General features: G+C 38.2%; 1 protein-coding gene across 2 annotated transcripts in view; it reads right to left on the bottom strand.

The window, feature by feature from the left end:
* Nucleotides 1-20,478, bottom strand: part of limk1a (LIM domain kinase 1a) — a 73,410-nt gene that overhangs the window by 47,122 nt on the left and 5,810 nt on the right. Inside the window, exon 2 of one of the 2 annotated variants that reach the window (XM_081369719.1) lies at nucleotides 17,445-17,544. In XM_081369719.1, coding sequence (XP_081225845.1) covers nucleotides 17,445-17,544 — 100 coding nt within the window. Of the gene's footprint in view, nucleotides 1-3,780; nucleotides 3,979-17,444; nucleotides 17,545-20,478 lie in introns of those variants that run through there. The other variant, XM_081369720.1, reaches the window with a different exon arrangement.

Below are 20,478 nucleotides of genomic sequence, written 5' to 3'. Positions count from 1 at the left end.
GGAAAGATAACATTGTTCAGCTTCCCAAAGAAGCCAGCGTTATGGGAACAGTGGATGCAGGTAGTTTTTCCGGGGCAACAACAGAGTTGTACAAGTGTGTTTGTTTGTTCCCGGCATTTCGGTGACGAATGTTTGATAAACAAGGCCCAGTTCGACACTGGATCTGCAGATCGTTTAAAACTGAAAGATGGAGCGATCCCAGCGATAAAAGATCCCGGTCATGAGTCGGAATCACAGGCTGTTTTGTTTTGTTGGCAATCAGTGCATTTAATGTAAACAACACAAACGTACAGTGAATCAAACGTTTTCCAGGGATAATGCGATGACGTATTGTGTGTGACTCTTTAGCTCCGCCCACAGGATCTCACCTGTTTTCAGAAAGAACCGGTACAGCATATCTGTCCTTTATAAATCTGATAAAACTAAAGACTCTTCGGAGATATGAAGGATGCAATACTTAGGGCCCTATAATTTCCGCGATCACGGAATCGCGGAATTGGCAAATTAACGCGGTATCTAGTGTCAACGCGGAATTTCTCGGAATTTTACATATTTGGAATAAAATTCTGTTTTTGTGTGGGAGAAAAACGTATGTCTCGCATATTACTGAAAGAACGAGCAGAGAGAGAGGCCCGGTCGCGCGCGCGTCTTCAAACTGTCTTGCTCTCTCTCACTCCCTCGCGCTTATTAATCTCTAAATCAATTGAGAATTGACACAATGGTAAAAGATCGGAAGAACGAAGTTTCATGTGGGGCATTCGTATATTTTTTTCCTGAATTAGGCTACCGCTGGGTGTGAATTGTGCAAAAAAAAACTTTTTACCTTTCCTTCTTCTCTGAAAAGCATTCCGCCCATTCAGCTGACATAAAAACACTTTCAATAAACTAAACTAAACCTATCCAATGATGAAATGTTTTCTGTGTTGACAAATCTTGTGCGAATCAAGTCCTAACTGCCGGGATAATCACACAACGCGTACAAGTCTGCTAATGATACTGTACGTCGGACGTCCGATTCGCGAACTAATGACTCCTTTGAACCGATTCACTTTAATGAATGGTTAAAACCATGGTTAAAACAACTGATCTGTCCAACACTGAATCGGTTCGGTGTATAACGAAATCGGTAACACTTTACAATAAGGTTCCATTTATTAAACTCTAGTTAACTAGATCAGTTAACATTAACTATTAATAAACTGCATTTCTACAGCATTTATTAATCTTTATTAATGTTAATTTCACCATTTCGTAGCCTACATTATAATGAAAGTTGTATTTGTTAACATTAGTTAGCTTAATGTAGCCTACTGTGTGAAGTAACATAATAAAAATACAGGGTTAGGGTTAACTAAGATTAACAAAGATGAATAAATAAAGTAACAAATGTATTGCTCATGGTTCATGTTAGTTAGTTACATTCACTAATGTAAACAAATCAAACCACATTTAACACCTCTTAAAATGAGAATTTTGTTTGTTACCTCAATAAATTTAGGGTCATTACTATTTTTTTTGTGTACATTTTAATCATTAACATTAAAAACACAATTTTTACGACTAAAATAACAGTAAAGGGTAAAAAAAAAACTAAATTCCCAAAAATTAAAATGGAAAAAACGGAATTTGGGAAAAAATAAAACGGAATTTGGGAAAAAATAAAACGGATTTTATAGGGCCCTAAATACTACTCTACAGGTACTCAAGATGAACATGAGATTGGCAGAAACTGTGTGTGTGTTAGGTCGCTATTCACTGCTATTGAATGGACGAGCGCGAGCGGGACATTTCTTTTCAATTCTCCTTTTGAGGTCTGAAAAATAAAGAGGTTCTGCATTAGAACAACAGCAGGGTGAGTGAATGATAAAGATATGCAAATGCTGATTGGTGCGTAAAGACAGGACATCTGCATTCATCATTCACACAGTGAGCCGTTCACTTACAGCAGCAGGAGCACACGTGTGTGATCACAGCAAACGCTGTACGCTTCACACACTCAAGAACGAGCTGTAGGAGTTGTGTTGTGGCTCACTGAGATCAGCACAGCTGAGGAGATGCCTCACTCTCGACCAGGACACATCGGCTCATTAACATTCACACTACACATGATGAATGTGCTTCGACTCAACAGACGTGTGTAACCATGACTCGTTCAGTAACACTGGGTATGAGTTCTACACACCCCTGCTAATATTGCAGCTTCTTGAGAAACCAAGGAAAATATTTTTCCACCTTCAATGCAATATTAAGTGACAAATAAATAGAGTAATTTAAGGAAAGAAAACAGATTTACAATGACCTGTGCTCACAGCTCAACTAACACATGATTTTACTTGAATTCGTTTGTTTAGATCTCAGCTAAAGCTGCACTTTAACAGGAAATTTACACCCACTATATAGAGACAATTACATTGTAAAACATTTGTAATGTTCTTGCTACTATAAAAAATATTGTCTACAGGTACTTTAACATATAGAGAAAAATTGTTGATGGCATCACATTCTAACATCTGCAAAATAATGTACAATTTATGCTTTGATTATGTTTGCAAGAACACTGTAAAAAAAAATGGCTTCCTTAAATTTTTAAGTACAATCAACTTGGATTTAAGCCATATCAACTTAAATTACATCAAACTGACTTAAAAAATTAGTTGAATCTTGTAAAACTTATAAAAAAGATGAAAATTGCTTAACTTATTTTGATGAGATAAAGCATTGTAAAAACATATGTTGTCATAACTTATTGACCATATCATTTTTCACAATGCAAGAACTACAAATTACTGTAAAATGTATGGTAAAAGTGTGTGATATCGCATATGATTATATTCCTCTACTCTACATATTGCAGTACTCTAGCGGTTTAACATGACTTTACACACAGAAATGAACTGTGCTTGTTGCGGGTAACGTTTCCTAACCGCTAGCAGTCGCCCCTGTTGTTTCTGTCAGTCTGCGCATGCGTCTGCTCTCCTGTCAAACACGCTGAAGACGGTTCTTACATGCACACACACTACACAGCACATCACAATTAAATGCAGTCGAACGTAATCATGCTGCTTTGCTTTATTAGCTTGAAAGCTTTTTTTTTTTTTTTTGGCAAGACAAAAACATCATTATTGTGACACTGGGAGATTAAATCAGTCCTGTAGCAAATAATATAACGTCAGTAAGTAGTCACATTGATCAGTGTTTATGAATTACTGCTTATAATATGAAAATATTGATCAGCTTAACCTCATAAACTCCTCATCTTATGTCAGAATTGCAGTGTAAGGCCAGCACAGTACGGCACAAAACTCTCTGATGTTGTCCAGATGTGGGATTATTAATGTAAACACTGACTTGCTGACTAGTAAAAACGAGTAGTCGAGAAAGAAAAAGTTGCCCACCGGATTAGAAAAGACACTGCTGCTGATGGGCTCATCAAACTAGTTAATAAATAACTGAAGAACTGTATCAAAAACACAATTCAAGGGTTAAGAGACGCAATCATCCTACACAATCACAACTGAAACATTGGGGAAAAAAAACAGAAGTGAAACTACAGGCGACACACACCCTTTCCTAACTGATCATCAGCTGCACGAACCATGAGAAAAATGACTTCCAACGAAAAGATTCACTTACAATGACCGAAGCGTTTTGTTGGCACTATTCCACACAATCCGAATTCACACCAACACCAAGAATGTGAATGCAAAAACAGAGCGCTGCGAGAGTCCAAACCCTGACTAAACCGAGAGAGCTGGTGTGAAGGACACGGTCCAGACTTACTTTCTGCCTTTCAGGCGCCGGTAGCGCTGGTTCCTGCAGGAGATCATCTGTCCTCGGAGCGCTCGCACTGTCTGACGGGCTTCAGGAGGATCGCTCATGTCTGAACACAGAAGCGCTCGTCTCTAGTGAGGTCTGCTCATTTCCTGTGCTGTGATGCACTCACTCGCGCACACACTCTTCGGGAGCCGCTGTGACCCCATGACACCAGCTCTCGATCAGCAACACTTCCTGTCTTCCTACAGCACTCACTACAAGCGCCCAACGCCAACCATGGCTTTTGTTTTGGATGGTGTACCACTGTGATTAGGGTTGTCAAACATACTGGTAGTACCAGTGCCAGTGCCAGTACCAGTACCAGTCGGTAGTAGGGCTGTTACAATATATCGCAATACAAAAATGCAACAAAATGTATTGTGTATAGTTCACATAGTATTGTGTATAGTGTTTTTTTTTTTTGTGTGTGTGTCATTACATTATACTATACTGTGTATATAATGTTGAATATAATGTATAATAATGCAATGGGGGAATATTTTTGGGTCCTGATAATGCCAAATGTCTAATGTTACCAGTAAAAAGTGATAAGTGAGGAAACCCGTTCCCTTAAAATTAAGCAAATAAACATCATACGTAATTGAAAAATTTAAGTTATGTGGAATTGTCATGTTCACACAACTTAAAATTCGTGCAAACTTTGTGGGTTTTGAAAAAGTTAAGTTGTGTAAATCCACATAATTCAATTTTTCAATTATGCATGACATTTATTTACATGATAATTTTAAATTGTGTGAACTTGACAATTCCACGTAACTTAATGTTTTTAATTACGCATAATGTTAATTTACTTGATAATTTTAAGGCATCGGGTTTCCTCACTTTTTTAAGTCAACTTATCACTTAAACGTACCAGTACAAAGTGGCCCAGGCTACATTATAAATATTATAAACATATAGTGCAAGCATATTTGTCTAAAATAATTCGGTATTTTCAGCTTCAGAATCATGAATATTGTTATTCTGTTGTCACTATTGTCCTGTGCTTTGGGTTTCCAGCACCAAGTCCAAGCCTATTCATTTACACACACAATGTAATACCAAATTTAGCATTTTAATCAACAGTACATTTTTCAGTTAATCTTTTACCATATGTCTTAGGGTATCGTGAGTTCAGTGTCGTGATACGTATCGAATCGTGGCATGAGGGTATCGTTACACTCCTAGTCGGTACTAAAAAAAGTTGACGATACCAGGATTTCTGCAGTAGCGGTAGGTCTGTATTACAGTTCTATATGACAAATTATTTCAGTTCAGTCAAAGATCTTTACAGCCTACCTTAGCAAAAGAACCTAAAACAACAAAGACACTGACCAAGCAAATAAATATAACAAAAATTTGAATAAAAACGAAAAAAAACAATTATGTTCTCCCTATGAATTACATGTCATTATCTATGCCATTATAATGGAATCTAACTTAAGACACTCATTTAATATGTTTACGGGGTAAAGGATCGAAAATATCTATACAATTGAAGTAAATACAGCATATTTATATTTATGAAAAGGATTCAAACATATGTTACGCTTCTTTAGCTGTACATACTATACCTGATACTCCTTTACCATGGTACGGTACTATATTTAATACACGTTGGAGTCATTTTGTTTATTCCGTCAAATTCGTCTTACCTTCTTCTGCGATGCCAGAAAGACATCAGATTATTTTGAGGGGATAAATCGAACAGACGTTGAAATCCAGTCTGACTATCAACTGAAACGTGTCGAACTGACACTGAAGCGGTGTGTGTAGTTCCTCAGACTGGTTTCAGGTCAGCTGATCTGGCCTGCGCTGAGCTGTACTCAAAGCACCTGCCTGTCATTCCCTCCAGCACTTCCCCAGCGATGACAGAAGCACTGGACACACACGTCCTCATTTTCTATAGCGTCAAGAATCGGTTCAGTTCTCAAAGTCAAGGCACGAAGATTTGAAATTGCAGTGGCAGATTTGAGAAGTTGCAAATGCCCAATTGTGGTTGTACTGCGAACGTGAATGAAAGAATAAGAGCAAATATATATTACAAGTTTGTGTCTGTCATTGTATTTCTGTGAATGGTATTTCACACATTTGTGACTACTTGTCTGCAGCTTCAAATTCAGAATACAGGTTTGTGATTAAATCTCAACATTCAACTTCAGATTTTTATTGTACAGGTTTTCACATTGGAGCTGCGAGTGTAAATTTTAGTGTACAAGTACAAATATTTATTTAAGTTCTCAAATTCACATCTACATGTTCCCGAGTTTTGCTGCTCTTTCACCTTCATAGTTATGAGCAGGTTCTTAATCGTAAAAGTAAAAAAGCTCTGAACTCATGAGCAATTGGTTAAAATCAATCTAAGGACTCGTTCGATCTGTGGCAGTCATTCTTGACTTCCATCATCATCATCATCTAACTACAATGGCTTTAGGTCTTCAATCCTGCCAGTTTATTTTAAGTGCAGAAGTTAAACCCCCTGTGATGTTGTGAATGAATGGGTGGCAGCAGGTGTGTGTGTTGCTGCTGACTCGAGCACCTGCCGAAGGTTGTTTTGGATGTGTGCACAATGTCCTTTTGAATTCACATTGCTGAGTCACTGCACTCATCCTTCCATAAAACGAACTTCATGATTGATGCTCCAAGAGGAACAGGGTCTCTGTGCGCACTGATATTCCCATGCCGCTTTCCCAGCGGTGCGGATGGAAACTCCATTCATTTACATGCTGTTTTTAACTATGGCAATTACCACAGAGCAGCATTACAAGGGGTTTGGGCTGAAATCCTTTCGGGAATGAAAACAAGGCAACGGTGGCAGGGTAAAAACTCCCTGAAAGTAAGAAAGAAACCTCAGGAGGAAGCAGTGCTCAGAGGGGAAAGTTACTGTCCTGTGTTCATTATGTCACCGGAAAACACTGCAAGTATTCTAGATGTAATGCGTTTCGCAACACATGTGGAGATGATTTTAGGTTATTGTTGGATAAAATTAACTGAGGTGAGTAGCACTAGCACACCATTATTGTTCAATTCTTTCTGGGTAAGACCTTTGGGGGAAAATGACAATAGAGTAGTCCTAATAAACACAGCTGAAAGACTGCATTGGTGTTGGCAAAGTCAAACATCACTATTTCCAATGTTCATACTAGGGGTTTAGTGATTTGAATAAACCTTCAATCCCAAATGCCAAATTTCAGAAGTCTAACTTTAGCGAGTAAGATAAGACGGCAAAACTGGTGAAAACCCCCACAGGTAGCAGAGCCATATCTACCACAGTTTTACTAGACCACGTCTAGTAAAGTCACCCTTGTAACTACCCTTAATGCATTTAATATAATGTGCATCTAATGTCATTAGAGCTCAGTAAAGCGGCCTGTTGTTTGGGTGATGACAATCTGCCACTACAGTAAATCCATTGTAAGGCCAGTGCTGTGTGCGCTTTATTAAACTCTGTTGTGAATTCCTACTTTTTTTTTTTTTCTCGCCAACTCTGACTACTTTCTCATGTGATTCTGGCCCCTGCTGAGAGTTCGGGAACAGAAAACTCTGCATCAGAGCCATTTTCCCATGAAATGAATGCCCTATTTACGTATTCCAATGAAAACTCTGCTTTCCCACCCAAGAGACAACAAGCATCCTCCCAAATAAACCACGTCACAAAGACGTTTTCCACAAGTGTTGTTTGCTCACTGTCACTCGAGTCTGTTCACATGGCAGTGGCCGATGAACTCTCAAACACATCACACTGCTTTACTCTGCAGGTTTCTTTCAATCCCTTCCATGACCTAAAAATCTCGCCAGAACTGTATCTCAGTACAGTTTTAAAAGAGAACTAGACTGATATTTAAATTGAGAACAGAAAAAAGCAACGTGAGAAAAAAAATGAACTAAACCCATATTTGCATTTCCTGTCCGGGAGCTTTAATAAACCTGGTCAGGTTTGGCTCAGGTGTAAGCCGCTTGTGTCACAGATGGGAACAAACTGACCTCTTTTATCAGTCTTCGCCGCTCTCCACTCACGGCAGATCTCAAAGCCCCGTCTCCACACATCCACAGCCCTCTCTTTCCCTCTGACCCAGATGTCCTTCATCTCTGCAGCTCAGCCCTACCACTGAGACGGGTTTACAATCTTGCCAATTTCCAGATCCAATGGTAATGCTTTTGCAGACTTAGCAGAATAAAGGATAACACTCCAGTGGGTGAATGTGGGGGCTTTCGCATCGGAGGAACCTTTTCATAGTTCCTACTTCTGTCAGGACCACTACCGTCAAAAACGATTGACAATTAGCATACAGTTTGGATTGGCGGTATGATTCTGTTCTGGGTAAGAACTCCCTGCGCAGCAATAACCCCCCTTAGGGTAAACAGAACAGAACCAACAAGAATGTTTGCAAATATATTTAATTCAAGATTTTAAAGTAGAACATAATTTGAGAATTTATTCTGATTCAAGGGGAATCAGAATGCCAAATCCTGACTGGGCGAGTTGTGGAGCTGGGGAGGGAGGAGGGTAATTAGCTCCTGAGAAACGTGATAGCTGCTGATAAAACTGAAGGAGCTTATATATGTATACAGTGATAGGCGTCAAATTCCTATAGGTGGACGTGGATCAGCTGAGAGTCAGCTGATGCGAGCTTGACTAACGTGATCTGCCAGAACTGACGCTACGCTTGATAACCATTGGCGGAAGTTCCCGGATTTTGGCGGGTTCGCACCGCAGGAACTAGGAACGATTTTAGTTCTAGGAACTCCTTTTGGAGGAACTAATGTAGCTCCTACTTCAGAGTAGGGTCTAAACCAGCACTATAGGAACTAACAGTGACGTTAGTGTTCGCTGATTGGCCGAACGCACGCGAAACACCAGCACCCGCCATTTAAAAAAAAGAATTGTGTAAACACACAGATTATAGCCTATATTTTTCCTTCAGAAACTAACTCTACGAACATGGAAAACAGTGATAGATGGACCTCTTAACCTTTACGCTAAGGAGAAAATCCAATGCAAAACATGAGGGGACCGAGCGAAACATGATTATGTATTTCTGCTCAGCAACACTGGACATCAACCACACAGCATATGCTAATAACTTTTCATTACTGTCTACTTTCTATGTATAACAGTTCTATCTAATAACATATACGACAGGACTGTGAGACAGATCATAAACTGATGAACACGGAGAAATCGAGCACTGTGTGGCTCTGGCTAGCGTTCTCAACGCCGTCAAAATAAAAGTCACAACAACAAGCGCGGCTCACGTCACTTCAGAGTTCCTACATTCAGTGCGAATGCAACCAGGGAAATGTTCCTAAGGGAACCATTAGTTCCCGGGGAATCGCCCTGGTGGCTCGTTCCTAAAACTACATGGTGCGAAAGCCCCTTATTATTTTGCCAAGTTGGACGGATGTGTCACTGGATCAAAATAAGTTTGAATGGTCATAAGACAACATTCCTGCCCCCTTTAACCAGTACCAACTTCAAAAAATCAGAGGGATACACTGCAAAAAAATGCTTTTCTAATAATTTTGTCTTGCTTCCAGTCCAAATATCTAAAAATTCTTAAATCAAGAAGCATTTACTAGATATTATATCTTGTTTTCTGAAGAAGAAAAATCAAAATTAAGTGAGTTTTGCTTAAAACAAGCATTTTTGCAGTGTATGACGCATCCTTAAGGACACTGTTCAAACTCTGAACTCCATCCTTAAAATCGGATGGATCAGAATGTTTTTTCCAGAACCAACAAGGATTGTCCCTGGTACTGGAGTTGAGTGCTGTGAATGCAAACATTAGCTGACGGTCACATGATTTTGTCTTCTAAGTCATCAATAGATCTTTTGTTTGCTATTTCATCTTAAAGAAATCTCCAATCCCAACAATAATAATGAACTCTCCCTAAAACCAGAGGGAAGTGAGAAGTCAACATTGACGTTTTACAAGAATCAACCTAGGGGTGAGTGATACCACGATATTAAATCATTATAAATGATTAAAATATCTCCACGATCTGCCATTAAAGAGAGATTATAGTATTGTGCTACAGTTCCGTCGCCGCCGTCTAAACTTCTGTGCGCACACACCTAAAGTGTTAAAGTCGGCTGTCATACAGCAGTTAAAGTTATTGTGCTTAAACAGTCACATACATAAACACAGTCAGTTATATTACGTGTGCTTTAACAGCTGAAAACTGGATGTGTGTCAGTATAATGGATCCTTGCTGGATCCTTTATGGTTTATGGTCTTAAAGTGACAGCAGCCTAATAAACCTGCTGCTATCTGTGTCATTAATGTTCATCAAACAAAATACAAAGAAACAAACATCACTCACTGCTCTAGACTGAATAACTCCAGTAGCATCAGTGCATATTTAATTCAAACAGTGAAGTTATTTTACATTTGGTTATTCAATTTCTTCCATGAATGCAACCGTGTCAAATTTAAGCAGTTTTAGGAATTTGTATCTTGTATTTGTCCTATTATTTGTGATTTGCATCTTTGTTCTTGTTTTTAATAACAAAAAGATAAAATAATGAAATAAAATAGATTTCCACCCCTACTTTGACCAAAATGATCTGTCATTCTTTTTTTCTTTTACCTTGTAAGGCTAGATTTGTTTTGTTTTTTTAAATAGGGAAATTAGTTTTTGCTGTACTGCTCAGTGACTTGTGAAGCAGTCTTAAAGACCAACATGAAAAATAATCATGTTTCGATTGTGGTTCATTATCCTGTTTAAAAAACAAAAACCTCTGCAATATTTTTGCCATATCACCCACCACAGCCTTAACTCTCATTAAAAGTGTTCACAGGAACAAAGATCTATGACCAACATGGACACTGATCCAGAAACAAATCCGACATGGTATCCAGAGTGAGGCAAATTCCTAAATACAGATTCAAAGGATTTTTCTGAGATGCCCAATTCAAACTTTAGGTACTTTCTTTATTGATGTTTCAAAAATTGGTATTTACAGATATTTGCAAGAATGCCGTCAGAACGAAATTGAAAAGAGCAAATGAAAGTGTTCAACACAAGAGAGTAAATTCCCCTGAAATATCCTTCAATCTAAACTGGAAATTCTGGTTGACACCGGCTGCATGTCGACCACAAGAAACACCACTTACATAAAACCCAACACCTGCCCTCATAAGAGCTCAGAGCTAATCACCTCACACTGATGCCATTATTTCCTCATGATTAGAGCTGGTGATTAGCCATCCTAGCGATCGCTTCGTGATTCCAGCCCTATTGTGCTGTGTCACAAACTCGGCAGCTGGCACAAACAGATCCGGTTGTTCGTTCATTCACCTAAGCGGATCTAGAATGTCCCGAGGAAAACAATAAGAACGGATCCTCCATCGCTGGATTAAAGTGTGTGAGGGCAATAACAGACGTGCTGGAAAATCACCGGGGAAGATGAGGGGCCAGCTCTGTGCGGTTCAGCACTATTGGGGAAGTTCAACTTCTGCATTTGGTCAGAGCTTCGTGACAGATTACATTGTGACACCATAAGTCTCAAAAAATAACAGCCGTGTCCACTGTTGTCAAGGAAGTGATGACACAGTGAGGCGTTACGTAGACAGACCTTTGTATATCTGCATAAGGCCCACTTTATTACATGGGCGACGTTCACACTGTCAGTTTTTGAGATTGACAACCCCATTTACTTACAGGTGTGAGTCTCGAAATGTCCCGTTCAAACAGCAACTTACAGTCTGCATGAATGTGCAATGGGCGTCAAGCCCGTATTCTCTTACCAGTAACCATATGGACAACGACCAAAGTATCCAATCCAGCCTCCAGTTCATCCGTCAGATCTTCATTAACCGACCGCAGCTTTTATATCTGGGTGGAGAGCGGAGCATTTGAGTCACAAAACACAAAACTCCCATATATCGCAAAGTTTTTACGCTCGCATGAGGAGGTTTTTCAGGGAAATCGAAAAAGGAATATTTCGCAAAACTGCAATGGAAACGGTGTTTCGCATCTACAGGTCACCTGACGTACGTAACAGTCGATCATTCTTTAAAGAAGACGCGGTGTGTTTGGACAGAAGACGAGGCAGAGTTCTTCATTAAACTCATAAAAGACTAAAGTATTAGGCGAATACTGGATTGTAAACCACAAAGAAATGCCACAATTGATCAAGAGCTTGAAGCAGAAACTCCTCATCTGTGCCGCTCTCAGTAGAAGTGTCTGTCCTTGCCATTAAAGCTGGGATACACGCCTGTGTATCTCAATTAAAAATAATGTCTAGCAGGGCCGGGCGCCGGCTCAAAGCATAGGCGGAATAGGCAAATGCTAGGGGCGCCACTCATCCATGGGGCGCCAGAATGAATGAACGAGTGATTTTTTTTTTTTTTTTTTATAATACTATTTTAAAACCATTAATTCGAAATACTACCAAATAAAGCAAAAAAAAGTCCAGCTCATCAATCTTCCCTCGCCCATCGAGTGCTTGAAGTGCGTCAGAAACAGAGCGCGCGCGCGATCAGTTGTTGGTAATTTGTTGTGTAGCGTGCGCGACGCCGCATCCAATGTAGACAGCACTGCTTTTGTTAACACACAGCTCGTAGAAACGGGCCTGGCAGCTCGCGCCAGTTCTACGGTGAAAGTTTCCTGATTGTGACGGATGGCCGAATTTACATGACACGTTATAAATGATCATCTGCGATAGATACAGTGCCAAAAAGAAGAGAAGAGGATAAAAGGGGATAAAGACAGAGGTAAAGTGATGTAGTGAATGAACAGTTTATTGCATAGGAGTAAGATAACTATGATTTCAGGGCAGTTATTTTTACCATAAACTTAATGTTAGCAGTTGTTCTGAGTTCTCCAGAGTCCCCAGACTGTGTGATTTTGTAACAATCATGTCAGTTTTAAGACGCATTTTTTATTATCACTTTTTTTATTAATGTTTTACTCTACAGTTGTGCAGTTTTGGGGGGATAGAGTACAGGGAAAAAGTTTGGAAACATTAATATTTTTTATGTTTTTGAAAGAAGTTTCTTCTGCTCATCAAGCCTGCATTTATTTGATCAAAAATACAGAAAAAAATGATAAATATTGTGATATATTATTACAATTTAAAATAATTGGTTTTCAATTTATTATACTTTAAATTATCATTTATTTCTGTGATGCAAAGCTGAATTTTCAGGATCATTACTCCAGTCTTCAGTGTCACATGTGACATCCAGTCTGTCACATGATCCTTTAGAAATCATTCTAATGTTCTGATTTATTATGAGTGTTGGAAACAGTTCTGCTGCCTAATATATTTGATGAATAAAATGTTAAAAAGAACTGCATTTATTAAAAAAAAAAAAAAAAAAAAATTCTAATTCTATAAATCATCTTTACGATCACTTTTTTATCAATTTAACACATCATTGCTGAATAAAAGTATTGATTTATTTAAAAAAAAGAAAGAACAAAATTACTGACCCCAAATTACTGACCAGTAGTGTATATTGTTGTTACAAAAGATTTATATTTTTAAAACATTTTCTTCTTTTTTTTTTTTTTACTTTTTATTCATCAAAGTATCCTAAAACGTATCACAGGTTATGAAAAAATATTAAGCAGCAGATCATGTGATAGACTGGAGTAATGATCCTGAAAATTCAGCTTTGCATCACAGAAATAAATGATAATTTAAAGTATAATAAATTGAAAACCAATTTTTTTAACTTGTAATAATATATCACAATATTATTTTATTTTTCTGTATTTTTGATCAAATAAATGCAGGCTTGATGAGCAGAAGAAACTTATTTCAAAAACATTAAAAATAGTCATGTTTCCAAACTTTTGGCCTTTACTGTATGTGACATTTTTAAAATTTATTTGCCAAAATTGTGTGTGTGTGTGTGTGTGTGTGTGTGTATAATATATATATATATATATATATATATATATATATATATATATATATATATATATATATATATATATATATATATATATATATATATATATATATATATATATATATATATATATATATATGCTAAATAACCATGAACACAATGACGGGGTGAAATGGGCTGTGATGCATGGGGCACCAGGTAAAATCTTGCCTAGGGCAGCAAATTGGTCAGGGCCGGCCCTGATGTCTAGTGCGGTGGCTGAGATTATGTAAATCTTCCAACATTCATCGCCATGATTTTTGGAATGAGGAAAAAATTATGTTTCAGTCGCATGACATTGATTAACAGAAACGCCTTCATTTCACAATAGTTTTTTATCGACATTTAGAAACTACAGCTAAAGTTTTGCAAATCTGTAATGGAAACGCAGCCAGTGACTGGACCTAAAATCTGAATCTGGATCTAACTGCTCATTTCTCCGTCGCTGTAAGTTAGCTCAAGCTCAGAATTTCAAAAGTGCTAAATACCAATTATTTCATGCACGTAATACAACACACTTAAATGTCGTTGCAACTTCAAGTGTCTTTCGCAAACCTCACCAAGTCCAGAGACTTTTCCTCACAAGTGTTCATCGTACAAACAACTTTCCTAACAAACTTCTGGAAACCTATGCACACCGACTCACAGAGTTATCAGATTAGTCAGATATCAGTCTTCTACATGACGACCAAGAATAAAACACATCGTTTTAACAGACTGGATCAGCAGCCAACAATCTGATTTCAGCACTTCAATGAGCGTTTCCCAAGAGCCTTTGAGCTAGCGATTGTGTAAATATGAGTGGGTTGTGTTTTTTGCAATATGTAAGGTTTGGGTTTCGACAAGCCTCATGAAGCATTACAGTCTGTGATTGACACACAAACACAGCAGAACTTTGTAGAGTTTGCCGTCTATTCGGTCTCTCAGCAGTGCAGTGACCAGCGTCAAATACAGCAAACAAGTGAGAGAGGGTAAAATAAAGCCATTTGTTCTGAAGTGGTGTTGGCAAAGTCCGTTCTGTTGCTCATACTTAAGCCTAGGGATTTAAACAACCCTAACCAAGGTATCGCTTTGGTGTGTTTGCAGGATTTGAGCTCCAGCTCATTGATCGCAGAAGTGACACTACACAGTAGGCTTTATTTCTGTGTCGCAAACATTAAATGATAACGAAAGAATTGGGATAACAGTTTATAGTCCGGATATAGACTCTGATGTTGCGGCAGACGCGCAGATCAAAACAGGTAACTGATCTTTGAAACTTAGCATGTGTTACGCTTCAAATAAAAATTGTATACGTTACATTGTGCTGGTAGGTGGCGACCAGTGACTGTAAAAATGTATTTGATTTATCACTGAATTAAACATCATTCAAGAGATTCTTTCAAAAACTCTGGAAGAAACAAGGGACCATTAATCATTAATTCATTCATTTCAAACAATTTTTTACATAATGAATTCATTTCAATTAATAAAAAAATGTAAAAGACTCATTTATAATATTTTAGACATTTATAAACAGACTCATTTTTAACATAAAATAGAACATTTTGTCAGAACCTCAAGAAAAATCACAAAAATATTTTGTTTGGTCGTCTAATGTTTTGTTTTCAGAATCGTGGGAAACTGTGATCTCTATTCTTAAAAAAAAAAAAACATTATCCAGACTCATAAATTAAAAGAATATAGAACATCTGGCATCTAACTAATACTATTAGTATTGTTTCTAGTATTAAAATGTAAAGTCCAGACACGGATGTAAAATGTACAATCTTACAGAGTAGGATGAAGTCTTTATGTACATTAACAAGGATTTGGTACAATTATAATTCATTACAATGGAGGATCCTGAAATGTTTTCCTGATTTGATGTGCAGTATGCTACATTTAATAAGAGCCGGATATTTATATTTTCCCATTAAAAATTGTTTTTTGCACATTACTGTTGTTAATAAAAGTTTTATCTGCATCTCAATTCAAACTCGGTGCTTTGCTGTCAAATTTCCAATAAACAAACATGCAATATTATTTGTAACTGCACTTGTTAATGCAAAACAATCAAGGTAATTTTATGATTATACATATTCACACACTAGTCCATATTGTCATTACATTAAATGTGCAGCCCTATGTCTGATTTATTCATCCAAAATTTGCTCAATTTCGTGAAATATTGTGAAATTATACAATAAACTCACGTTCATGTTTTTGAACCCTACATTTTCACATTTTCACTGGACCAGAGAACAGGTGAAAAAACCCCACAGACACACACTGAAGGAGGAACCCGAGTCACATCTACAGCAGAGACGCGAGGAGGAACTCTTTTAATCGGGTCAGTGAGCAACCGCACACAACACCCTTACAATCGCCCCAAACTTCACTCTGCCTCTGCTCACTCAAATACTTTTGTTCACACACTAACACCTAGATCACACACACACACACATTTATTCAGAGTTACGCAATGAGCCTTTCATGCATTCCCATGTTTCCCCCACTGCCTCGTATAATGATCCAGCTCTCTCCGCTGTAGTTCAGAGGAACTGAGCAGCGCCACATCACTTTCATTATCCTGAGCATCAGAAGCTCCAGAGTGGCTTCCACACGCCTGGGATCAAGCAACACCAAGAGCTTCCCAGTTATTGACTCTGTGATGTGAAATGTGTGCAGCTGTCAGGATTCTTCCCGTCGGCACGGCTGACCAAACAGTGGCCTAATGGATTATTGGGAAAGAAGCAATTTATAAAGAAAACGGCTGAAAACAAGAGGAGAACTCAGCAAACAACGACAAGAGCAGCTCCAACACTAAGAGCTGATTATCCGTCCTGTGAGCGTCTTATTTGTCCCGCTCTTTGGAGATGTGGATGCAGAAATTGCAGGTTCAATGTCCATATTCGTACCAAGGGATTTTTAAAAAACATAAGCAAAGCAAAATATCACAGTAATGCGGTTGGTTTCAAAATGCTGTGAGCAGCCTCGCTGTCTACGGCCTACAAAGGCAGCTCCCTAACCAGTGCGGCTCTGTCTATTACACCTTCGTCAAGTACGATCACAGAGAACATTCAGATCTGAGAGAAGCAGTTGTCATGTGAAACAGTTTCACGAACAGTCTTTTCAACCACACAGTGTCATTATTTCTGTCTTTAAATAATTCAAATTATAACAGAAGTGCTGCGATAAAAGTGTATAGTTCGGATATGAACAGTGATGTGAAAGCAACTTGATGCTTCAAATAAAGATTGTATTAATTGACTGTTAATAAAATGCATTTGTCATTGAATCATTCATTCAATAAATTCGTTCAAAAATGCTGATTCATCCAGTAATGAAACAAGTGAAGTCTTTGAGGGAGTCATTGAATCATTCACCCATTTCTTTTTTTAATAATCTGCAGCAATTATCACTTTGCCAGACCCTCTAGTGACAAATAACATGATATTGTGTTTAATAGTCTATTCAGAATCGTGGGAGAATCGAGATCTCGATTTTAAAAATAAAACATTCGGGATTCTCCAAATTAAAATCCAGATTCACAACAGTTGCAAACTCAGCATAAATGAAGAACTAGGAAAGCTCCACGGGCTGTTTTAGAAAAACTTCCGATCTTAGCCTAATTCTCGATTGAGATTTGAAAAACATCTATTTTTAAAGTGAGATTTGCATGTTTGGTACAAAGATAGGATAGGCTTCATCAGTTAGCATGACGCACAGACACTGAGCTCTTACCTGAAGCACAGCGTGTGCCAGTCTGTGTTGAGGGCCTGCAGGTACTGATCATCATAGATGTGCCGTCCACATCCCGCACACTCCGGCAACCTCCCTCCGGCTGGACAACACAAACACAACAACACACACATTCACAAACATCATCCAAGTAATGCCATAATGAGAAACAACCGCATGCTCGTAGAAGAGACTCCATTCTTTTCTCTCTGTGCAAAATATTATTCTTTTTGAAAACAGAAAATGTTCATGATCCACACAAGACCGCTGGTAGGTTTTAGAGCCGGAACGCTGGGAGCGACTAGGTTTGATAACCAATGCTGATTATCTAGAAATGGTCAGATATCAAAGGATGAATTAGCCTGAACATCAGTCTTTCCCTCATAAAAACATTACTTATTTCTCTTTTACACTAAGGGAAGTCAATGGACCGTTTCCTCGTTCTGCTCATTATCACGGCTCAAGTGCTTCTGCTACCAACATTCAGCGCATCTACATGCTAACGTGAAATGAATGCTGAAATATGTCTCAACATATTTTTACAAATGTGCACCTTGCCATTGAATAATAACTTAAATATATTGAATCTGCCGCCCTCCGCCACTGCTGGCCTCATAACGGCGCTTCATTTATTGGTGATATCTCATAACTGTTGAGCTGCTGGCAATAATTGCAATGACTTTTGCTAAATATCTCATATAGATTAAAGAGGACCTGTTATGCTTTTTCCCATGTGTGTGTTTCTTTAGTGTGTAATGTTAAGCATGAAAAAGCTCTGTAAAGTTAAAAGCACAAGGTCCCTCCAGCGGGAGCTCTTCTCTATATCAGAGTCAGTGTTTCTGAACTCTTGAAACGCCTCTACTGTAGTCTTGAGTTTCTTCTGGGAACAAACACGTCACACTATTCCTCATTTAAATAATTCATGCGCAGAATAAAGGGGCGGGGCCTGGTTGAGTTAGTTAGTAGTGTGTTAAACTGGCGGTTATGGTAAGGGGCGGGACATTTCCCGCATTTCCCGCTCGAAACGCTTAACCAATCGCAACACACTGATCCATCCGACCAATCAGAGCACAGTATGCTTTTCAGAAGGAGGGGCTTCATAGAGACAGGAACTAAACAGAGCGTTACTGACAGACTGGGAAGAGAGGAACTGCAACAATGGAGAATATGGAGAAAATAATAATGTGTTTTTGAACATTCAAGCATGAAAACCTGTTCTAGTCGAGCTTAAAAACAACATCAAGACTTTGTAAAAAGGCATTAAAGTTATAAATAAATCAGCCGTTCTTTTACTGACTTGATCACACAGAACAGAATGAAGCTGTTATGACAAACTGGAATAAAGACTTTTAACTGTGCTAAAATATATTTAAAGCTGTTAAACTTTTAATTATTTTCAAACAAACTCATCATCTTTGACAGCTCTACTACTTTTACATATAGCTAAACAAAAAAAAAAAGCATTTATATTTTAACAAAGTAGCGATGTGTCAGTACAAAAAATGACAGAAAATAGTGATTCAAATAGGTCCTGAATTCCGGCAGGTATTATTTACAATGCAATAAAATGCAAGCATGATTAATGCAATGCCTATTTTTTTTCAAATAGTGCAATTCAACAGGCTTTTTGTTTCAAAAACATTTGACATTATTTTACTTCCATATATTACGCACTAGGATTGGATATCGTTTGAATTTTAACGATTGCTATTCTGATTTTGATTCTGCTTATTGATTCCGATTCTTTTCGATTCCTAATTTCGATTCCAATAAGGTAAAAAAAAACGTAGACATTCACATTTAGGGCCCTATTTTAACGATCTGAAATGCAAGTATTAAACGTGAAACGCAAGTAACTTTGTGGGCGGATCTCGGGCGCTGTTGCTATTATACCGGTGGGAAAAATGACTCTTGCGCTCAACGCAAATCTAAAATGGGTTGGTCTGAAGTAGCTTCATTATTCATAGGTGTGGTTTGGGCGTAACGTGAAATAAACCAATCAGAGCGACATCTCACATTCCCTTTAAGAGCAGGCGCGCTTGTTCCATGGCGGTTTGCTATTATAACGGCGGATTTGCCAGACGCGCGCCAGGAGCGGTTCACAGCCGAGGAGACCGACGTTCTCGTCAGGGCCGTAAAACACAGAGAAGTGACACTGGGGATGGAGAAACACACCCAAATTAGCTTCGGTTAAACAGGCGTATAATAATTTGGGTAAATGTGTAAGTTAGATTGATGCCTATTTTTTCACATCTTCATGGACACCACAATGATTTCCCTCGTGTGGAATATTTTTCCTTGTAATTATGTATGGTTTGCACAAATGGGAACTGCTGCGTCTGTGTGTAGATGAGAGAAACAAAGTGCATGTGTGTTGTGCACACGCTACATTGTGGCCAAGCATGCACCCTTAAAATAGCCTCTGAATAACGCGGAATTGTTTTCTGAAACTGCAAAATAGCACCAGGGAACGTTTGCGCAGGAACACGCCTCCTCTTTGCACTGAACCGCCCCCGGGAGCGCAAGTTCATTCCCTAATTTACCGACGTGCGTCTGTGGAGGGAAGAGTCCGCTGTGCGCGGGTGCAAACTAGGAATGACACATGCGTCGGTGTACAAAGTCAATTCTTGCGCTGGGTGCAAGATAGGGCCCTCATTCTTATTGCAAAACATTTAATTGTAACTGAATATCATGAACAAAAGTCAACAGGCTAAAGAACACTTGCTCAAGGAACATTTGCCTATGGTTTATAAATACCATAAAAACAACTAGAGTAACTAATATAAATTTCAATCATTATTAAAAACAAGTAAACACTCAGTAATTAAAACATAACAAATAAAAATTAGCAATCGCAACAAATAGATACAACTGAACAAAGATAAGATTGAAATAAACAGTGTTTTAAGATTGTCAAGTATTCATGTACAAAACCTGTAACCAAATGTGAAATAACACTGTACTTTATAAATAAAATATACATTACAAATATAGTTACAAAAGTTATTCAGTCAAGAACGAGTGAATTTTTCTCTTT

Source organism: Scardinius erythrophthalmus (genome assembly GCF_964197995.2).
Source record: "Scardinius erythrophthalmus genome assembly, chromosome: 7".
NCBI lineage: Eukaryota > Metazoa > Chordata > Actinopteri > Cypriniformes > Leuciscidae > Scardinius > Scardinius erythrophthalmus.
This window is presented reverse-complemented; position numbering and strand designations above follow the sequence as displayed.